At 42.7% G+C, this 23,326-nt stretch overlaps 1 protein-coding gene across 1 annotated transcript in view; it reads left to right on the forward strand.

Annotated features, from left to right (window-relative positions):
- Window positions 1–23,326, forward strand: part of SPHK2 (sphingosine kinase 2) — a 199,214-nt gene that overhangs the window by 46,403 nt on the left and 129,485 nt on the right. The window contains exon 2 of the mRNA XM_085616525.1: window positions 4,426–4,893. Within this exon, the coding sequence (XP_085472651.1) occupies window positions 4,437–4,893 (457 nt within the window). The 5' untranslated portion in view covers window positions 4,426–4,436. The remainder of the gene's footprint in view (window positions 1–4,425; window positions 4,894–23,326) is intronic.

The following is a 23,326-nucleotide window of genomic DNA, read 5'->3' on the forward strand; positions in this document are numbered from 1 at the left end:
GGACTCTGCTGCCTAATAGTTCCTGAAGTGAGTTGCCAATAACTCGCCACCCGATAAGGCTCCGGAAACCTCGAAAGCGTGAGTAGCCTATCCTCTGGGAACTCTGCACTCCCGTTTGCCCACTCCCACCTACTCCTGGCGCGTAACACTTTCTTCAATGCCAGGAAACGCGCTCAACACTGCTACACAGTGTACATCTTGATATTGCCTGACACCGAGTGTTATACACACTCATTGAAGCTATTTTCACGAGTCTTCGCTCCTGCTCAGCCCGTCATCTTGCCTTCGTGATATTTGCAACGCCCCAGCTCTGACCAAACCAAGAGGAGAAGAAGATTGTTTCTCACCTTGGACACTACGTCATGCTCCTAGAACCCTTCCCTTGATCTCAGTACCGCGCCAGCTGCTACACTCTTGTGTAAGTATCCGGGGTGGCAGGGTGAAGGATCTAGCCTGGAGTGCCTGTGATACGTGGAGGGTGGGCTTTCTCAAGCAGTAGTGTTTCCATCCCTCTGCGTGAGTCTGCGCCTCAGGGTAGAGGGGGGGGATCAATCCCTCTGCGAGAGTCTGCGCCTCAGGGTAGAGGGGGGGGATCAGCTACGCCCCATCGCTCCCGACCGCTTCCTTCCGAGGTTAGTGACACTTCCTTGGTCATAGTCACTAACACAACGACATAACCCCTCCCTATAGCAGCCAAGTTCCTCTGTGGTCCATATTCTCACCAACCGTAATAGGGGTCTCGGGCCGCTAAATGCTCTATTCTCTTAAGATCGATATCTTGATATAAAGGGATGAGAAGATTGCATGTGGGGAGACGTTTACTAGGAGGCTTACTACATGTGGCTTGGGAGGCTAGTTGTGCCTGGAGGTAATGAGGGCAACTCACTCCAGAGCTAAATCCCTGGTTTATAGAAACTGGATCCAAGGAGAGGCGCCGTTCAGTTATTTCAATTTCGTTGGTCAGTATTGACTCTGCCCTGACTAAAAAGGCGCCCAGAGTAGGCCTGGGCTAAATTTCCGTTCTGCTCGCGGAAATTGCGATAATTTGACATTTTCGCGTTCTGCGGAGAGCGCGAAAATGTCAAAATTTCCGCATTCCGCAGCTTAGCGATAATTTGTTTCTTGCTCGCGCTGTAAAATAATACATTCTCGCGCGCGCGCGATCGCCTTACCTGAATCCCCGCGTTCGCCGATAAGTTTTCCCAATCCGGTCGCGTTCTCCACGAGATGTTGGATTGTTGGTAGCCATTTGCTCTGTCTCACGACAGTTCGCGCCCGCAGTAATGTCATTGATCGCGCGATCACGTCTTTCTTCTCGCGATCATGCACCGCGAGAAGAGTGAAAACAAGATGGCCGCGCCCGCGAGCAACCGCATGGGTAAGTTGGCGAGCCGCGACCACACAGAAAATACCGCGAACGGGCAGGAAAAAAACTTCCGCATCTTCGTGATATTTCCGCGTGTTTGCGGAGATTTTTAACATTTTCGCGATAATTTGCAAAAGTCACTTTAGCAAATTCCGCCCACCCCTAGTCCAGAGTTCCCACAACTCCATTCCGTTTGCTCATGATACAACTATAAAACTCTAGTTCTTGCACGGAACCACTAAAATGAACACAAATACTTATTGTTTAAATTACGAGTACACTATAATACCTGCATACTACAGCTTATGACCGTGCGAATGACCAAATGTCAGGGGGGATGGCCCAACCCAGCCTCCTCAGGGCGCAGACAGGCCCGCCCTTGGCCCGGGCTTTGCCCGAGCGCGGCCCAGGGGAGCCTGCGGCCGCTTTTGAAGCACCTCCTGGCGCTTCCCGCTGACGTTGGTGGCCGTGCGCCACGTAAAGCAGGCTGAGTGTTGCAGTCCCCTCGGACCGTTACGGCAATGCAGAGCAGGCAAACAGGAACAGCAAAACCAAGCGTTGCGGTCCCCCTGGACCGGAGTTAGCAGCAGGTAAGCAGGGCACTATGCGGAGACGAAGAAAGCGGGACTCGTATTCCACTAGCCTGTTTCCAGTCGGGGTTGAGACACGCATTTCTTAAGTATTCTTACAATGCAAATGTTCCACATTCACTAGAGACACCCATTACCATCCTTACAACACATTTCCTTTTATTAAAATAATCCGATCTGCTTCCGTGACCTGCGACTTCTAATAGCTCCATAAACCTTGTTTTAATCTTTATGGAAGCTACCAGCTCCAACACCAATAAGTTCAATGAATGCTTTTTCGACCACCTTATTTGCTTGACCATTTTTTCATGTTTCTTGTCCACTTTCATGGTGCCCAAGAAATCAACATATACTACACCCTTGGAAAATGGAACAAGGATCCTTGTTCAATGTCCTTGTTAACATATAATTGAGTTAGATTCCTGATATACCTCCTTCCATTCTCTTTGCATATCATCCATAAACATTTTTCAAAACTTTAAGAACTTTGAACCTTTTGATCCAGTACATGCTGTAAATATCACCAGTATTACATGATCGGCCGTCTTCTTTACTACTTTCTCCTTTACCTCACAGTGTACTCACTCCAGGAGCGGCCTCTAACAAAGTCCAATAATGCGTCTGAGGCAAAGGGCCTGTATTCAAATTCAAAGTTTATTTGCATTCACTTAATGCCATTGTAACTATAGTTGAGGTCCAGCAGTAGACTAGACCGTCCTCGTCGCCACAATTGTGATGAAGTCCACTAAAGACTGCTGACCTTGAATACCACCCAGCTCTTCGCCCATTCATTAACTCAAAGGTGCTTTTGGCCATGACTGTATTGTTTCCTTAACTAAGCCCTTATGGTTACCTTCACTGTCTCCTTTGTAGCTGTTTCCTCTTACATCTCCAATTGTACAGTTTATTTCACAAATGTATTCACTAATTCACAAACCAAATAGATTTGGGATGATAACAAACGTGTTAAACACTGCCTGCTCAACGTTTAACCCTTTCTTCGACGCAAATATTACCCAGTTAACGAGTCTCCTCATACGATGATATTTTTATTTTGTGTCTAAATGAAACTCCAGAAGAAACCACTTGTGCCTCTTGTGGTAAGCATCCCTTTGACGAGCACCTCTGGACCGTTGCTAATAAAATGTATCATCACTACTTCACACCTCCTCCCAACAAGTGATCTATTTATCCTATGAAATGTACTGCGATTTTGGGCCATGGACAATTTAGCCTTCCCACCATCAACTCGCTCTTAAATTCTGTGAAGTCTCACGGTGTGCCCATACAAGCCCATTGCCATCCGTACCACATGTTCGCATTGTGATGGTTATTTTATATATATTTTTTTGCCCTTTGTGTTTCAAGAAGGCCGGCGATACATATAGTAACGGACTGCTTGCTAGTACTAGAAAGTCGTAATAAATCTTGTTTTCTTTCTTTTATTCGCATACAGTTATGTGCATTGTTCTTTTAATCCAAGAATATTACTAGATTACAAACGATGGAAAAATACAGAGTTAGTGGCTTCACAGATTCCTCTTGGCCTAGCCTCGAATAAAAGCCATTAAAGCATTTCCCCTTTTTGTTTTTGGGGAACGGAAGCTATTTCCTGGTAACCATGAGTGTCGCGAATGGTATGCAGTCTAGCCGCGTCTGATGATTAATGCAGCTCCTACAGTATTATGACTTTGCCGGCATTTTTTTAAACCACAGTCCTCTTCTGAAGTGCTGACCCTTGCATGACACACTATGAAGTAATCCTCTTGCAGACTGCTTGTTTTTTTTTCTTACATGCGCAGGGCGTTCGAAGTCCAATATGAAGTTGTACTGCTGCGGGGAAGGCTTAAGCTTGCCATTTTATAAGGAGATAATCGTACTTGTACTCGTTTTTTCTATGCCTACTCTACTTGGACTGCCACTTGCTTTAAAAAAAAACCACAAAAAAAACCTTCCTTCACTATATTGTTTAGTTTTCCAGATTTTGAAGTGCTTCTGCTGGGTCGCATTCGGTCTGTCGCCTTAACTCTAATTAATAATTTTTACTCTGCATCGCTTGTGGTGTCCTCAGCTCTGCTTTGGGGTGCATAGTTTTCCATAGCCCTTGCAGATCTAAGCTACAACGTGCTTGCCAAACATCGCCATGACATCACAGATGACCTACTGTGCATTCTGAAGTTTATATGGAGCTTTCCGGGTTAGTTTTGTGCAGTTAAACGGAACACACTGAAAAAAATGAATTTTAAGCAAAGTGTTTTTGTTCTATATTGTAAGCTATATTGTTCGTGCTTGGTAATGCCTCTTAATGTGCGCCTAGAATTATTTTTCTCCATTGTCCTGATATGGTTTGATTCATCGTCTCTTCCGAATTTTTCACTCAAGCTTGTCTTGTTTTTAAATCAGTAATTAAATATGTGATTATAACAGCTTTAGATGAACCTGAAATACAATGTTACTCTTTTCTTTTAGATTTTCAACCGATGAGGGAGAATCTACCCGCTGTAAGGAGAACTATGACTTCGGAGCCTGGAGCTTACCAGGTAGGGGTCGAAGCTCTCCTTCACGGAGAGTTTGGGGGCCATCCCTCTAAAGTGGCCCGATATGCCCTGAGCCTGACCGCCAGGGAGCTCCACATCCAACGGCTGGTTCCAAAGCCGGAGGACGACCAGCGGACTGTGGTACCCCTGACCGACATGGTGGGCTGTCACACCCTGCGGAGCACAACGTCCAGTGACCCAACTGCATACTTCTCAGTCTATTCCTACCCACTGAAGAAGAAAAAGGTGGGCATGAGCTCCAGCCGCACCCGGCAGCGGACAGTGCATACCTTCTGTGTGGATGGTGCCACAGAGTATGCCCATAACCAAGCCTTAGCTGAGAAGTGGGCAATGGCTATCAAGTGCCTTGTGCTTGGAATACCCATCACCAGTGAAACAGGTATCCTATTATTTTCATCACTTTAAAGTGTGGGTGCCCTATATAAATATTTGCTTTTTTAATGAAAAAATATTACGTTTACTTAGTACATCATATTGGTGAATTGTTTCATTTTGAAAATTGTGCGGATCAATTTCTACTTTGAAAGTGACACTGCATAGTAAGTCTTACATATTATGTTAGTATATTTTAAATACTGGCATACTCTATGAAGGGATGGATCTCTCAGTACTCCTCTTTCTTTGAAACAAAAGGCTTATGTTCAAAAGATTAGGGATGGTGACTTCTGAGATCTCAGCTACCCTCTGAGGCTAGCTTTGGTTCGGGGAACGCTCATCATCATGTCATCACATTTTAAAATTTGTTCACATTTTGAGACTATATTCTCTTGATCCAAAACGAATCCAGTGAGCTGATGAGCAGCTTCCAGAATTAGGTCAGTTACAAATTCTGGCAATGGGAGGTAAGTGCAACCCCTTCCAAAATCACTCTGCAGATAAGAGTATCAGATGACCTTTGCAGTGCATTCACCTACTTACTCCAGAAGTCCGTTTTTATATTTCTGATAATTTTACTTTCCTTCGAGTTTTTCTACTTTTTTTTTTTCCTTCCCTTTTTTCACCTATGTGTACTAGCCTGTACTTTATTTGACATAGAATTTGATCGCTTGTCATCAAGGCTTTTAAGGCATACTAATCAAGAAGGTACAGGTTAGGTGAGTGATAAGTGTAACTGGGATGGAAGCGGTAGCTGCCATCTGCGGAAGTAGTTGACATAAGTGTTTTTTTCTATGTGGAATTGGTGGAAGGCTTAGCAGTGCTGCATCTTTGGTAGCTGGGAATTTCAGATTATGATCTGATGGGGGAAAAATGTACTTACCCCTCCAGCTGAAAGAGAGTGGGGTTAGATGAAAGCATGAACTCCATTGTATGGTTGATGGGCAAGTCGGTCTTTGAAAGGAGATCTGAAGGGAGATGGGGCACTTATAGGAGCAACATTTTGGAGTGGTGTTGGCTTTTCTGTGGGGTGCAACACTCATTATAACCACACCACTTGGGTTCTGTTGCAACAGTCTCACATTCGTTGTCAGACCTGTCTTTACATTTGTGATAATAAACATGATCATGTCTGTTCCTTGTGTTGGCAGAGAAGGGAATGGTGTTGGCGGTTTCACTAAGTACTTTAATGTGGCAAGCCTCCTAAAGCGGGAGGGATCTGTTTTTCCTTCCACCCTCCTGCTAATCTTGGGATAAGCAGTAGCATTTCAAAGAGCATAGAAGCTGGCAAGCAAAGTCTTTAAGATTATCATAAATCTATTGTGTATTTCTCACAGATACCTGCTTGGCCTTGTCCAGTCTTGGCATAGTTGTAATCTTATCTTGTCTTATCCTTGCTGCCTGGTTAAAGGGCATGGAAGCACCTAGAGGGAAAACATATGTTTCCTTAGTTATTGAATCCCTGCTTTAGCAGTAGTCTTTTGGTTTTAGGTTCAAATCTACTTGTTTCTGACATTGTTTTAATGCCGTTAATGAAAAGAGTTCTTCTATTTTCTCCGCTTGCTTGACCAGGTACAGCAGGTAGACTGGCAATATTTTCCCCAAATCTAGTAAAATATGTCTAATTTTTACTGAAACTTGTGGTACTAGGAGCTAGAGATAAACAAAGGAAAAAAGTGAGTGCAAAGAGTCTGGAAAATACCTATTGAAGGGCAGTGCATCTTTTTGCTAACCGGGAGAACTTGGTCTACAGCAGACATGCTGCCTGTTGGTGCCTTTTAAATGCTTTCTTTTTGTTTGAAGGTGAGCTGTATAGTTACACAGGACACCAGAAAGAAACTGCTGAATATGTGTCATTTCTGGAGAGAGTTCAAAGCCCTAGTTTTCCTGTAACGTTACCGATGTGAGGTTAATTGTTTATGGAATCAGGGATTTGGTTTGGATTTTTCGGGGGAGCTTCTAACCGCAATGCAAGAGCTTCCAGAACACAAATTTAATGAGAATTCCTATTCCTGGAAATTCATACATTTCTATCAAACGTATACAATTTAGTTGTGCTCAGAGAAAGATCTAGCGGAAAATAAAAATAAAAAATACATTTGTGGCGCTATTTGTTTTTTAAGTTTGGCGTCAACATCTTTAGTTGTGGTGCCAGCCTCCTGCTCTCCTTCCTCAAAAATTACAAAAATACATAGATATATAGAGGCTCTCAATCAACACAATTTTGTTATTGGTCTATTCAAATGTCAATCAAATAGGGACCCTTCCCACCAAAGCAAAAATTATAGGCCAGTGGATCAACCCACTTCAGCCATTCAATACCTTCATTTTGAGTGATGGCATTTTGCACTTGTGCATGTATACATACACCTAAAAAATGGTTGCCTATGAAGAAAACATTTTGGACACATTTACTGCCCAGTGAGTGTTGGTCCCTATGTATGGTGTCATTACCTATTACAATAACATTCAAGCCATTTATTGTAAGTTGCAATCTTGACACATCATAACAAACCACCTTTTATGTATTTATTCATCCTTTAAAAAACATACACGTACAATGCTGTAGAATAGATCAAATGTACATGCAAATTTCTGGCTTGAAGCCACACCCCCTCAGCTTTTCATCTTCGTTGTACGTTCTGTGGTGATCACTACTGGTATCATCGAACAACTGCAGCTTACCATCTCATCACCACTGTACTCTTCCCTGAGGACCTCTAGAGGTGGAAAGCTGCAGTCGTACTATACTATCTCCATTGCACACTTCTGTGGTGACCTCTGTTGTTGGTATAGTGCAAAATGCCTACCTACACCTAAAAATAGTTCCTGAATAATAAAACCTTTTAGACACTTTTAGCCCATGTAGAGTGTTCGACCTTATGTATAGCAGAACACCATTAACTATATCCATAACACTCAAGACATTTATTGTAAGTTGCAGTGCTGGCTCATAACCATCAATCAGATTTGGCATATTTCTTTATTCTTTAAAAAAACAAAAAAGTCTAGAGTGAGTGTATGCGTATGTTTCTCAGTTGAAGCCACACCCCACAACTTTGTGATTGACAAATAATTCCCTGCAAATTCATCTACTTAGACACTTGGACTCCCCAGTGACTACGAGTCTCTGTCTGTAGTAGGGTGTCGTCAACTATTTCCTTAATACTAAAGTAATTTATTGTAGATCATAATGTTAACTTATCACTATTTCCCTGCTTTGGTATATTTATATGTAGTTTATATGCAGATTGGTAGGTTGAACCCACACCCCTCAGCTTTACAATCGACACTACAAGCAATTGTGTCCGGCTTGAGAGGAACTTCTAGTAACCATCTGAGGACCAAGAGAAATTTAGCAAACCTTGAATTTATTTTTAATACACTGATGTTTCTGTTACATATATTCTTTGTGTGCAAAACTTCAGGATGTTGGAGTCATCCCGGAATAGTAGTACAGTTACCATTCTCTATTGGGATGCACATCCTACTTACTAAAAAGAAAGGAAAAGTTTAATTGTGAAAGTCCGCTCATAGCAAATGTGATCTTACAGAAATTGTTCGTTTATTACAACTATTTAATGACAACTTGGTCCAAGGTGCAAATCAGTGTGTGGATTTTCTCAAGATGTCAATGTTGTGTGCTTTTTGCATAACTCTCTCGTTCAAAGTGTAAGTAGATGCCCAGGAAGGGCAGTAGAGCCAATGTGAGGACCTCTATTGGTTGTATAGCTCAACTGCAAATTTACATCTGCATTATGTTCTTCTGTGAGAACATCCCTTAGCTATAAACTGCAACTCTGAGTTTCAGGAAATTGTTTCCTCCTAAAAGGACATCTGTTGGTTCTATAGTAAAACTGCATCTTCCATGATTCTAGCTTGGTTGCCATTCATGGTGCTCTGAGCAAAAGGAGAACTGGGCTTTTACTTCTTTGTGGTGTGGAGAGACTCATTTCTCCCAGTCTGCCGATTACAAAAGCAAATAAATTCCTTAATCAGTGCAAAACAAACAGTTTCTTTGTGTATACTATCTGTGAATGAGATAAAGAATTAAATGCATGATGAGTCAGATTTTCTGATATAAAATAGCCCCTCATGCATTCCACAGAAAGCAATAGGACACATTGAAAGCTAATAGAAAGATGTGAAATTAAAATGCTACTGTGGGATGATCATCGCTCACTATGACCAAGCAAGTCAACGCCATCTCCTCCTGCTTCAACACCCTCCGCATGCTACGAAAGATCTTCAAATGGATCCCCACGGAAACCAGAAGGACTGTCACCCAAGCCATCGTCACAAGCCGGCTCGACTATGGCAACGCACTCTATACAGGGACAACGGCCAAGCTACAGAAAAGACTGTAATGCATACAGAATGCCTCCGCACGCCTCATCCTGGACATCCTCCGCCACAGCCACATCACCGTCCACCTGAGAGACCTGCACTGGCTCCCCGTCAACAAGAGGATCACGTTCAAGCTCCTCACCCACGCACACAAAGCGCTCCACAACGCTGGACCCGAATACCTCAACAAACGCCTCTCGTTCTACGCCCCGATTCGCCAACTCCGCTCAGCCAGCCTCGCCCTTGCCACCGTACCACGCACCAGAAGAACAACAGGCAGCAGATCCTTCTCCTACCTCGCCGCCAAGACCTGGAACTCCCTCCCCACCCACCTTTGACTGACCCAAGACCTTCTCACCTTCAGGAGACCCCTCAAGACCTGGCTGTTCGAGCAGTAGCAGCACCCCCCTGAACCACATATTTTGGCTAGTTTGCGTTTTTTATGGTGGACAGGGGTCCTGGCTCTAGCATTTGGGCTACAACACTGGTTCTTAATCTTTTGATTTATGCCCCCAACTCAGTCATTATTAGAATTTGGGAGCCCCCACTAAACACACTTTATTCTGTAAGTATTATTTAATTTTCTTCGCAGTCTGGCCCCCAGGGGTCCCTGGACCAACCACTGGGCTACACTGTTTGAGGGTCGCACTACAGCAGGATTCATTAGCTAGTAAATTCATGAGAACTGCAAGATCAAGCTGGTAGCTATAGATGAAAGATTAGAGATCTGTACGAATATGATGCCAAGGCTGCAAATTGAATTGGAAGTATGACCAATTGGACAAAGTTGATAGTCCATATTGTTGACAATTCTTTGAGTGCATGTCTGTAGGGGGAAGGGCAGGGGCGGGGGGGGGGGTTGTTTATCATTAAAGCAGATTTACTATTCACCAAGATGGCCAACCACTGTTGACCCTGGTCTAGTAAGTTTAAGCGCATGTGAGTAAGTTGCATGAATTATTGTGGTAGGTGGTTATCTGCTGCATACCAGAATGAGGAAACATGCAAAATGACTCATTTTATGGGCAGCTTAACTACAGGTGTGTGTTAATTGCCTCTTTTCAGGTTCTGTTAGTTGCGGGTAGAGTAACTGCTCTTGCTACTTTGATGTTCTCTGTTATGAGGCGGTGTTTTTTATTGTGGGGGTGAAGGGGGGCAGTAGTCTGGCTGAGAGAGTGGGTGCTGATGTGCAAGTGGAATTGATTTGTTTGCTCAGCAGAACGCTTTTGAATTATTCAATGTGTTGGTGTGTTAGTGACGCTCTTGACAATAAATTGGCATTGAAAACAGTGATTTAGAAATCGTGTGGTTCAGGAGTAGCTATGAAAGGAGGAATTTGATTGAGTGGTGAGCAAAGGGACTGCCGCTTTATTTATTTTTGGTGCATGTATAGCTGCTGAGCGTTAGAGGGGCGGAATAAGTGAGCTGGTGCCACTCGGCTAGAAATGTCAGGAGGCTGCTGGCAGACGTTAACCAGATACGCAACGAGGATTGCCTGCACCAAAATTGGTACCAGAAGCATTGAAAAGGAGCGAGGCACCTGAACCCCAGCACAATTGGTTGAAGAATGGGGCCAGGCTGATATTTCTGAACCCTTCCAGGGCATTGCTGATAGGGGCTAAGGTGCTATTTTCATGCGGAAAGAGTCCGGCACATGGGCACTGAATTTGCATAAAGACACACCGAAAACCTCTGTTACAGGAATTTGTCATGCCGAAGAGAAATGCTGAAGTGACACATTCAGGCGTTAAGATAAGTGCCCATACAAAGCAATATAGAATATAGGCAAATGGCTTGGCATGGCAGAACTGTCACTGGATGTTTGATATTTGTGACCTTAAGACGTCCTTTGGGTTGTGACATTATGAAGCCATATTGTAACTTTTGAGCCCAGTGTGACCATGAAATATCAGAGGTGCGTGGAATGCTGTGTGCAAATAAAACATATAGAATAGAAAACCGCAGTTTATTTGATTTTTAATGTCATTAGTTTCAAAACCCATGCCACCGTTTCATCATCCCTATTTGTTTAGATAGTGAGCTGCAGATTAGTGGAGAGATCGTTTCAGGTCGTTTGTGCCAGAGTAGTAACACTGTGGCCTTTACTTTAAGACATTTTAACTTTGGACAGGGTTGGAAAGAAAACTATGGCCAGCAAGCATTTTCAATGCAATAGGTCTCGCATTTTGGAGAGTTTAAGCTATTGGCATTGTAAATGCCAATTACTTTTATTTATCTGTTTCTTTAAAACTAACACATGTATAACTGACATTGCGAGATTTTGAGCTATTAGGATTATAAATAACAAATACAAGACATTTTAATTGTGGGCGCGCCACTTTCATTAGATGCTGCTTTCCATATTCAGGTTATGGTGAGAAGTTTCCACACAAAGGAGCGCAGCTAACATTAAAGTGAAAGCGCGGTATGGGCGCTTTCACCCAATATTAAAAAATAAATAAACAAAGGTTCTGTAACGTGGCCGCTATAGTTACAGCGGACCCGCAGCCATTACTATTAAAAATATAAAAGCGGGTGGCGTGCTGCCTTTGTAGGAAAGCACATCGTGGGTGGAATAGCGGAAGATCATTGAAGAAAATAGTGCTCACAGACTAGATAAAGCAGACCGTGTGACAACACAAGTAAAAAGTCCAGTCCTTATGGAAGGTTACAAATGTAGACAAGGCGGTACCAAGGAGGGACTACTAAGCCTATTATCAATCAAAAGCAACGATTTTGAAAGGACAGTACCAGGAGCCTATTGAAAAGATGGGGGGGGGAAATAGGCGAAGCTTCTATTCCATACCTTAATACAGCAAGCCTTGCAGAGCAGCGCATGCGCTGCCCATGCTCAACCTAAAAACGGAAACAAATGCAGTTATGCGACAAGCTGTTGATAATGGAACGAGAAGACACGTGCTAATCCTTAAAATTGATAAACCCTGAGTAACGTACAATATATCTCTTGTAAATTGATACTTGTATAGCGCACTACTCACCCGCAAGGGTCTCAAGGCGCTTGTACGAATACCGCTGTGGAACCCATCCTGGCTTTCCCTGTGAGGTGTCCACTCCTGGGCACCCCCAAGGTGGAGGCCAGGCATCCTTAGCGTTGTGGGGGCCGTTGTGGAGATTAAGCAAGCTATTGCCCAGAGTTGCAGAGTGGGACTCCATGATTGGAATAGGCACCGATGCGAAAATTGTCAGGTCTGTGGAATTTTTGACCCCAAGACCCGCCGAGGCGGGGAATTGAACCCTGGTCCCGGGCCAGACCTCTGCATCAGGGTCTGCCGCTCTAACCATTGAGCCACACTTCTCCACCATTGAGCCACACTTCTCCACCTCTTCAGAAGCACCTGGGCGCAAACGTTGCTGGCCACTTCAATATATCCAGTCGCGGGCACAGTAGCCTTTTAATAGGATTACGGTGAAAGTACAATGGGACCAGCAAAGCCTTGATTGTAGCCCTGACGAAGTTCTTTGTATAAGAACGAAACGCGTTGGCTGCCTATGAACTGTGAAAATGTAAAGAAGAATAAAGAGGAATTTATTTGGAACAATACACAGTATTGGATGGACATTTATACAATTACTGTCTTTGTAGACTGGATAGAGTGGTGCGACCTACAGTGGGTTTAAGTACAATATATCTGTTTCTGTTCCCTTATTTGACACAATTAAGTGCGTATAAGAACAGCTATCACAATTTTTAAAAATATGTAAAATATAAAAACTAGGCATATTCACGTATGTTGAGTTATAATTTTACCTTCATGAAGGAGTTTGCACATTTGTACATTGGTGGTTACAGGGGGAGTCTTCCTTGTTGGTGGTAGCTCGGAAAGTTGTGTGAGAAGTTACCTAGTGTTTTATAGAAATGTTAAACCAGGACTTTGTTCTTTGAAGGGCCCTTTTTCCTTTCCAGATCGTTGACTATGTAATTTATGATCAAGTGCCTCTCTAGGACCTTGCATGTTGCCACAAAATAACTTTAATAAACTCTTGCTGTTATCTGATGCCAATTGTGAGTGTCCTGTTACTTTTTTTAGGTCTCCCTGAGCCAGCGCATGCGCTGCCTCTGCTAGACATTTTGTGTGTGGGTTTTCGAAGTGCTGCCACATGATTTTGGTGGCCTCAAGCTTGCGTGCACACGAGCCTGCACGCGCGCAGCCGCTTCTCTCCCCTCCCTCACCTCCGATCACTTCACTCGACGCGCTGATTGCGATCGCAATCACTTTCACGGGCCGTGCGGCCGTGTGCTTGTTAATCTTTCTTTGCAGTAGAAGGCACAGTTCCCCTTTAACAATCCTCGTTAAGCCCCCTGTGCAAGGCCCGAGCACTTTGCACTTAGCGCGGCAACTCTTCCTTTAGTCCACAGCCCAAAGCAGCCGATTGAATGGGGGAGCCGCTTTTAGACAGAAAACGTGAGCACTTCGTCCGGGAACCTAGCTTGGCAACGAGAGTTAAAACATTTATTTTAAAACACACGCTGCAGACATGCTACATAGCTGGAAAGCCCCTGGTGTTCACTCACTTCACAGGCAGTGGAAGCGCAATTAAACACAAGCCTGTGAATCTTGTTTCTGACATTATTATTTGGTAGTTTTTAGCTGTACCTAACATCCGCCCTCTGCTGTTTCATGATGCGCATGAGTCCCTGAAACTGACCCTGCTTGTGAGCAAGTGCTCCCCCAGAGACCGAAGCCTCCTCTCCTCCTGCTGCTTGTCCTCCGAGACTTACATTATTAAGCGTCAAGCGGGCTTGCATTAGTTACGGGACATGCAGTTAATTAATCTTTTTTGACATTAGAAGGCACAGTGCCCCTTTAACAATCCTCGTGAAGGCCCCCCGCCCCACCCTGCAAGGCCCGAGCACTTTGCACTTAGCGCGACAACTCTTCCTTTAGTCCAAAGAACAAGTATCTATGGTATGTTCACAAGAAAAGAAAGCTACAGAGTGAATAACTGGTGATGGAAATAGACAAATTACGTGGTAAGTTTGCCCAAGTTAATTTGTGTTTTAGCGCCAAACAAAGCTTCTTGTAAAATCAGCTTTACTGTTTGTTTGATAAAGGGGAATGCCAGTGTAAAATTATGCTGCACAGCTATATTTGTGCAATCTGAATTGAATATTAAACTTTTCCAGCATTAAAGGTTTACCAAGTAAATCAGCTTTAAACAGAACAAACGTTAGGCCGCACAGGCACAGTGCAGGTTAACTAGACACCCCTTGACTACTTTAAGGCAGGTTGTCATGTCTTGGGATAGTCTTTGTGATTTTTGGGGGCTTGGTCCCATCCTGTCGACCCTTCACCTTGTAGAGATAGGAGCTGCAATCTGACTTTTTTTTAGGATTAAGGATAAAGTTATGCAAGGCGGTGGCATCATACCCTATCACATTAAGATTGGTCGCAATGGCTCTCGTTAGCCTTGATGAATCCAAGGCAATTGGTTCGGTTGCGCTCCCCCTTCCCATTGTGAGAATGTAGCCTGGAATCTGCCTTTTGTAGTATTGGAAGATGAAATTATGGTGGGCCCTGCCTGCCATCCAGGGGAAAAAAACCTAGCCCCTACCACATTACGGCTGGTCCCAGTCTAGCCTGGCTGATTCATTGGCAGTTGGTTTCGTCTTTCTGACTGACAACATTGCAGAGATGTCGCCCACACTTTGCCGCTATCCGTATTTGAAGCTGACATTCATTGAGACCTGCATGCTGGTCACTTTAAACACTCCTAACTTTGACCATAAATATATAGGTGGCAGGGATGTTGCTTCTCAAGTGTTCCAATTACAGCCTTTGCTCACTTGTAGCATTCTAGCATTTGTATAGAGCTTTATACCCCTGTGTTGGCACTGAACTGTTTACCAACATGGAAATCAAGCTACACAGTACAGGGTGTTTGGTTGGGACGGTGGTGAGTCTATATAGGAGGTTTTGTTATGGCATGGGTGATGACTGCTGAGGTATGGTTATGCTTTTTAACTAAAGGTTTTGCCCTATTGATCTATGATTTTTGCGTATTGATTCAATCTGCTCCCTTGTATTTGTACCACATATTTCTATGGTATCTGCCTCTGGTCTATATTTAAACCCATAATATTAAGTCAAAGCTTTTATTGCCAAATCATGTTCCTAACCTAGTGGTGTTTTGCCTGAGAACATGGCCGCTATTGGGCACAGCATTTAATGTGCAGTCTTGCAGACAAGGGACGAAGTGCTACTGATGCTGTCAGTACTGTGATGGCTGTCATAGTGTGCAGCAGCTGTCTTAGCTGTGTATAGTGTGTACTCCGGTCTTCTACTTCACTGTACTCTGCTTGCTCTACTCACACCAGATGGCCTTCCACGTCCTCCCTCATTTATGTTCTCAAAATGTATTTGTGCATTGAACTGACCTGGCGGATCAGTCCTAGGGATTTCACACAGATAATCGTTTGGCATCCTGTGTTTAGCACAGACTTCATCAATAATAAACTCTGCTTGTGTGAGTTTTTGGTTTGCATCAGCCAAACACCTTAAGACTTGTACCTCTCATTTATTACAGATATCCACTTGTGTTTTGCTGACAGTATGCCTCAGGCTAGTACATTCTCCATATTCCTAAAGAAACGGAGTAAAAAAGGTCCATAGTTAGTTTCTCTTCAACTCTCACCTCATTACTCCTACGCAGAGATTGATCTTTCATTCCTGTTCATCACAGCTGTCTTTTAGAGCTTACAAGATCTCAGTTGTACATAATGTCTTCTTGGTTATGTAAATGAGGTAACAAAAGTGCTTAACACTTTTTTATTATAGCTTTTCAACATGCTGCACAGCAACCACAATTGACTACGACATAGCTTAAAGAAATTGGCAAATCCAATAGTCTGTTTAAACACTTATAAGGTCCCAAAGGCGAGACCTGTTGGCTATTCCAATGCTTGTTTTATTTTAGCTGTTGCTCAATTGCCGTTAAGCAACTGTAATTGCTTTCACAATTTCTCTCCCAATCTAGAATCAGGACTGTCTATGAACGACGCTGTGAAAGTGTCTGGCTCACCATGAAACTATGCATTGCCATGTTGGCACCGAGCCTTAAAGCAGTGGCCCATTCTGCTGTTACCTTAAAACTATAGATCATACAAGCTGTTTTCTTTCAGGATTGATTTACCGTCACTGGTTATTTTCCTCTCACCTGCTGCAGATCTCTTTGGGTTAAGTATTCACTGCACTTCTAGCACAATACCAGTGAGGTTCCAGTTCTACTGGAACTCTCCTGGTATTCACCAATACTTCTGTCCCAGTTTAACACTCTACTGAGAGGTTGTGGGGAGGATGGGAGGTGTAGATTCATTATCTTGTATTGGCTAGTCTGTTAGGGCATGGCAGATTTCACAAGATGTTGGCAAGTCCCTCCACTTTTGTTGCATGCTTCATTGTTTATGGAGCAAGTTTGGGATGTCGGAGTGCAGAAGAAATACTGGTTACTCTGATCTAAATGGAATAGTTGTTTTTTGGAGTGGGATATTGATCACTTGGGCTCAAAGGTCATTCACATTTACAATTTTGTTTGTCCTTGTCTCTGTGAAAAAATGAGCTATATTGTACAGTAAGACTTCAGAGCTGCTGGTTGTTTAACATGAAAAAGTGCCCCTTAGCTTTTGTCTTCCCACCGTGCCCACTTTTAGTTAGGTCTGTATGTCGAAGCACACAACAGCTGACCAGTTCCTCCCTTTGCAACGTGAAATAATCAGAGGTAAAAAGTCTTGTTTCTTCCCTAGCCTTTTGTTTTCTTTGATGGTAAGTTGTGTTCCCAAACCTTGTTATAGTTTGATGGGGTTTTATTGAATTATCTGTGTTCTGTCTTTAAACATCTGGAGATGTGTAACATTTACCAGAGGTCTTGTGTGGCTGAGTAAGCATTCATTACAATAACCCTGCAGTAAATTCTCACTTACCTCTCTACTGTACCGGTTCTGTCACCTGCGGGAAGCGGGTAAGAAAAAGTGCTTGGAGCATCTTCCCAAAAGCGATTTTTCAACACTGATCCAAGTCTCCAAGCAGCACGCTGTTTTCACATGTTTGGGTAGATTAACCTTTCCAGGACAGCTTCCAGGTCATGACCTTCAGTTGTTCTTACTGACCAAAGTGACTTACAAGGTTACCGGCAGGCTAATTGAGAGGCACTTGGAAGCCCAAACAGCACACAAGCTAAATATGAATATGCTAACCCACTCCCAAACAAATAGGTATTTGTATGTATACAGAGAGTTTGGAAATAGTCCTAGTGTGTTCCTACCTGGGGCTATACATACATCGTGTGATACACTTGCCAGGTAGATTGATTTGAATGCAATTCAAGAAAAAACACACTCAACCGGTCATCAGATAGCATCACTTCTTTGATAATTTACAATCTGGGTCTAGATCTGACTACAGCACGGAGACAGCCTTGCTTAAAATAATATAGACCATGTCTTACACTTCCCAGACAATTGTGACTCCTGACTGCTTTTAACATACTCAGGCATAAAGTTCTACTGAATATTCTACAGGATTGTATTGCATTGAGGGTACTGTTTAGAGATGATTTACCTCCTCCTACAGTTGCCACTCTCAACAGATTAAACTAGGGAAGACACTTTAAACTACCCCTCACCTCCAGCGAGTACTTTAGGGATTTTCATTTCTTGCCCTACCCTATTTAGCCTGAAAATCATTCCCTTTGTGATGCTCCTCTTCACCTCTAGCATGACCAATCACCAATATGTCAATGACCTGCAACTCTGAAGGTTTCCTTTCCTTGCAGCATTTTCTCTCTGTCAGTAGATCTGCTTTAATATTCATAAACTCTGAATGGAATAGCAAACTGATCATTTACTAGAGGTGACGAGAGAGCCATAGGGAGTGGGAGCTAAGGGTACAACGCTCTAGCAATAGGACAGCACCCACTTGCTTATATTCAACATTTTAAAACACTTCTGACCAAATCCTTTAGTCATGAACCGGAGAGTTAAATAATCCAGTGCATCCTTGTCTTTCTTCACATTAATTTGAGTAATAAAAGACTAAAAATGATAATTGTTTATTTGTACGCTCACAAATGGCTAGAGTCTACCAGTTGTGTGAAAACCAAAATAGAAAATACTATAAACTAGCATTGAAAAACAATATACGAGTTGTATCATGCAGCCCAGCTTTTACTCTCCATGTGAATTTAATTAAATTCTATTCGCTCAACTTGATGAGAGGCATTTTTTTGAGGCACCTCGGCACACCCTTATATCACTTTCCCTATTTATGTGTGAGAAACCAGGCCCTATTTGCTCTCTCCCCCCCCCCCCCCCCTTTGCCCCCATTTTTGACCACAAGGTGCTGCTTTTCTGACTCTGATTGTGCCTTGGTTCGGCTGAGTGTAGACCCAGGGTATGTGCTGGGATTAAAAGTGCATGGTAATTAGGTTTAATTAGAATTGGTACTGACAGCCTAGCTGTACGTCCCTAGTATATAATAGGGCATGTAGGTTTAGAGGCCCAATAGACCGAATGCACTTAAGTGTGCACTACTGTGCTGTCTGCTTTAATTTTAAAGGCAGCCGTGCTTTTCATGCTGCCTTTACATATAAATTGTATGCAAATTCGACTTTAGAAGTACCTTTAATTCCAAAGTCTGAAAACTACTTTATTTTTACATATGTGACCCCTAAGGTTTTCCCTGTGCCCAGTGGTAGGGTGCCTTGTAGCTGTAAGCAGGAAAATTATAACTGGGGCTCACGGTTTTATGGTATTTATGTTTGCCATTTCCATCTGTATTTATCCATATTTATTTTTTGGGCATGTTATCTTCATTTATCTAATTTATTTTTGCCACAAGTAAAAGACAACGCTTCAGCTAGTATTTTTCCACATTTATTTAAATTGACAATGCACACATACACCTGGTTGTTATTAGTCAATACAATACATTCATCTGAAAACTTTGCCATTCGCAGAATGTCCCAAATATACTTAAAAGTGCTGTCACAAGCCATTTGTCTCAGGGCCTTGCAGTTTCGTCATTGGCACAGAGGGCCACATCCTCTCCCACACTGAACACCATACTGCCCCACTGAGAGAAATTCACACTGCCTTCAGCTACAACCCAATTGTGCCCCTCTATAAACACCTGGAAGCAACTCAATTCAAATTATCCACTAGACAAGAGTAATATTAATATGCTGCTTGGAAAAACAGTAACAACATTCTGGAAAAAGAAAACACTCCAAGGGAATACAACTTAAAGCTTTTACTCTCATTATTCGGAAATCAATTAGTGTTTTTGCTTGAAAAGCTAAGGGCATGAAAAGAAAATTATCGCTTCACTGGCGAACACTGTAAGCTGGCGTTAATGTGTTTAGGTGTGACTAAAACCAATATGGCCACTTTGCGACTACTCTGTCTTGTTTTATTTAGTTATTTATTTGTTTGTATTTCAAAACCTTTTTTTCTCTCCTCTTGAGGCTGCATTTTGGAATAGAAAAATGTCAGGGAAAGACATTTGCAACTAAAGTGTTTCCTCTTTTTTTGGATCCATTTCACCGGGGAACGAATGACAGAAAGAAGAGGAAAGAACAGTCACGGTTTTCTGCAAGTCAGGAAGAGGGTGTGCCGAGGCAACTCTGCTGGAGCACGTCAGCACGGCAAAATGTGCTAGTATTTTCCCGTTTTTAAATATAAATGCAGACGAAGGAAAACTTGATTTCCATCTGTATTTATATGTAAAAATGTGTTTAAACGGAAAACCGGGAACCCTAATTATAACATATGTTTTATATGCCCGAGTGAGGGAATAACTGCCAGTTATGTGTTTACCCATTGTAGCACAACGGCTCCATAGGCTAACATTGGAATTCTTTATTACAGTGTAACTATTGAAAGAAAGGAGCTAAAATTTACTTCAAAGTATCAAAATGATAGTTCGAATACATCCAATAACTTGCCACTATTATAAATGTTATAGAGCTTTCTTTTCTGTAAGCCAATATCCAGCCTTCCAGCAGCCCTGCTGTGATTGATCAGCCTCTGCCAGGCTGAGCCAAGCTGTCTTAATAAACATCTGTTATTCAGCGCCAAGATGCCTAATGGTGATCGTGCGCTTTAGAAATACACATGTTAATGAGGTGTAAAGTATCCTGACTAGAGACCAAGGATTTCCTGTGGGAGAACTGCAAGCTGCAGAGCAAAAGGCAGGATGTGTGTGGAGTAGCCAAACAAGTCTTCAAAGAGGGAAAGATCGTTTAGGGCAGCACAGTCTCACTCCCACATCCAGCTCCACCAGCCAGACAGGAGCCTCTGTAATTAGATTTGCAGAGGGGCTGAAAGGGGAGTGTTAAGGAAACTTAGCCACACCAATGGGATGGCTTAGCCAGATTATCATCTCCAGTAGAGAGTTGCTCCATTTTGGATTTTGGAAGAATATTCCTTTCTGGGTCAAGAATATGCCACACTTTGGAGGAAGTGGTCATACTTGGTGGTTGCACTCTGCACCCATTGATCAGGGGAGCTCCCGCTTGTCACCCAAGAACTATGAATAAATATGGGAGTGTTGCCCAGCAATTGGATCCCTGCCTAAAACTACAACGAGAAGTGCTACTGTGCTGGAACCCTGACCTGCACCTAAAGGATTCCACTCTGAAGGACTACACTTGCTGCACAATCGGGAACTACAACCTTAAGGACTTTGCCTGGCTTCACAAAGAATAATGAGTGGACTCCAGAAAGCAACAAGTTAACAGAGCTCACCTGCACACTCTCCACCAAGAAGTCCACATCTTGGAGTGCGTCCAGTGGACGTTAAAATTTTGCCCTAGGGCATTGTGTGAATTGTAGTCCCAACATCCCAAGGACCATCATAGAGATTTTATACCCCTGGATTGGCGTTGTGGAAATTTTGAATCCTCATGGAGACCTTCTGAAAGAAAATCCAGAAATTTGGAGCAACATTGGTAAAAAAGCACCATAAGGGGACTAACCTTACGCTACGGAGCTCAAGGCTTCCAGAATTTCACCAAGGGCTCACGCTGGACCAAGCAGACATCCACACAAATCTGTCCTGACTAGGAGCCTCGCTTGACGTCGAGAGAAAATAATCTTCAAAAAGTTGCTAAGTGTGAAGATAAAATTTAGACTGAGGCCTCCCACCTGGTGTGTCATACCAGGGCTCCATCGCAGTCAGCCTCAAACTTGGACTTTGTCCCTATCAGGTGCCACCAGATGTCGAAAGTGGCGCTTTGGGCTTTTAGGCTCTAGAAAGTGTTTATTCTTTCAAAATTAAAATCTCTGGTTCTCTTAATTGGGTTTTTGTAATTTTGGTGTCATTTTAAAGATAAAAATATCTTATTTTTATAAATGGGTGTTTGCTTTTTATGTGGTGTCAATTATTTATTATATTGGTGTTTTAAATGCTTTTCACACCTGCCTCCTGAGTTAAGCCTGTCTTCTCATTGCCAGCTACCAAGGATTGAGCAAGGGAATAATTTATTGTGACCTTGACTGGACCTAATATTGTGATTATGACCTTATTACTAGTGGTAGGTCCCTAACTACACCTACTAATAAACTAACTTCCAACGCTATGTATATGTGACCACTAATGACTTCAGGGCCGTAGCTCTGCTTTCATTCAGTCAGGACTAAGGCATACTTTTATTTCCATCTTGCAAGCTCTTTGGTAGGCTGCCAAATAGGTATTATAATAACTGCTTATGGGGTAAGCCTAATTTTCTCCGAACGGGGTTATAATATACTGTACATACAAAAGGGTTCTTGCGGATCTACATTCGTGACACTTAACAATCTATGCAGAGGCTGAATATGTCCCCAGGTGATAAATCATTCCAAATAACCAGCTGTCTGCCCTAAGGGGATCTTAATCATGCAAAACTTAATTTATGTGTAACAGCCTGTAGTATACAGTCAAGATGCACCCAAGAAAAAAGGAATGAAGAAATGATACAGCGCAGTGCAAAAGTTGTAAAAAAGGTGACATCAAACAGTAAACACACAGCTCGAAATTATGGAAAATGTGGCCATTTTAGGCATTCCGAGAAAGACCATGGTATAATTCATCATTTGCCCTCAATGCATAATGGGAATTCAGTTTCTACAGTCCTGGTTCATATGCTTCGTCAACTCTCAGACCCATAGGCATGTCATTTATGGATATGGGTCTTCATTTGACCAGAATAAAAGAATGCACCCTCCTAACAGAGGATTGCTAAAAGCATAATGTTATTGTTATATAATGAAACAGTTCCCCAAGACATCTTGCGCCCAAGCTCATCCGATCAACCTCGCTTTACGTCGGATGAGACTGTATTTCATTATGTGAACTAGAGTGACGTTATTTATGGTTCTCGCATGATGCCTCTAGAAAAAGGGACCCCCTGCAAAAACTTTGTTCAGAGGGCAGGGAAAATATCAATATTGCAAAAGGAACCCCAATCATTCATATATTTATACACACACAAATTCTATAGCTCAGAGAGAAGGTATTTACCTTACATTTTTTTTTATTGACAATCAAAATAGAAACTTCAAATGATATTTTTTTTCTATTGCCATAAATAGGCAATAGTCTAAGCATCCATATTACACATTACAAAATATGTTATTCATACAGTTAGGATAGCATACTTCTCATCAGGCATCCCATCATTCATCCCATCATTCATGCTAAATATACAACCTAGTCATTCTAATAAAGTCATTTGATATGCCTCGGGGTATATTTTCTACTATGTCTTGTATCTTTACAATTACACTTTTTATCACAATCTATTCTTTATACTTAATGGGCCCTTAAGGCACAGGCTCCCAACCCAATCCAGATGCTGCTCTCAAGCATGAGAGCAGCACCAGGATTGGTCTGAGCGGCCTCGTTTGCCACTCAGACAGTGCATTGGAGCCTGTGGCTTTTCTCCAATCTGACTGTGCAACACAGCTGGGTTGGAGAAAAATAAGTGTGGTTGTTAGTTTGGCTGGCCAAACTGACATGGGCACTTGTAAGTGCCCACCACTCCTCCTCTAGGCCATGCCCCACCCCATACTCATTGCGATATCAGACATCAAT

This window comes from Triturus cristatus, chromosome 7 (genome assembly GCF_964204655.1).
Source record: "Triturus cristatus chromosome 7, aTriCri1.1, whole genome shotgun sequence".
NCBI classification, from domain to species: Eukaryota; Metazoa; Chordata; class Amphibia; order Caudata; family Salamandridae; genus Triturus; species Triturus cristatus.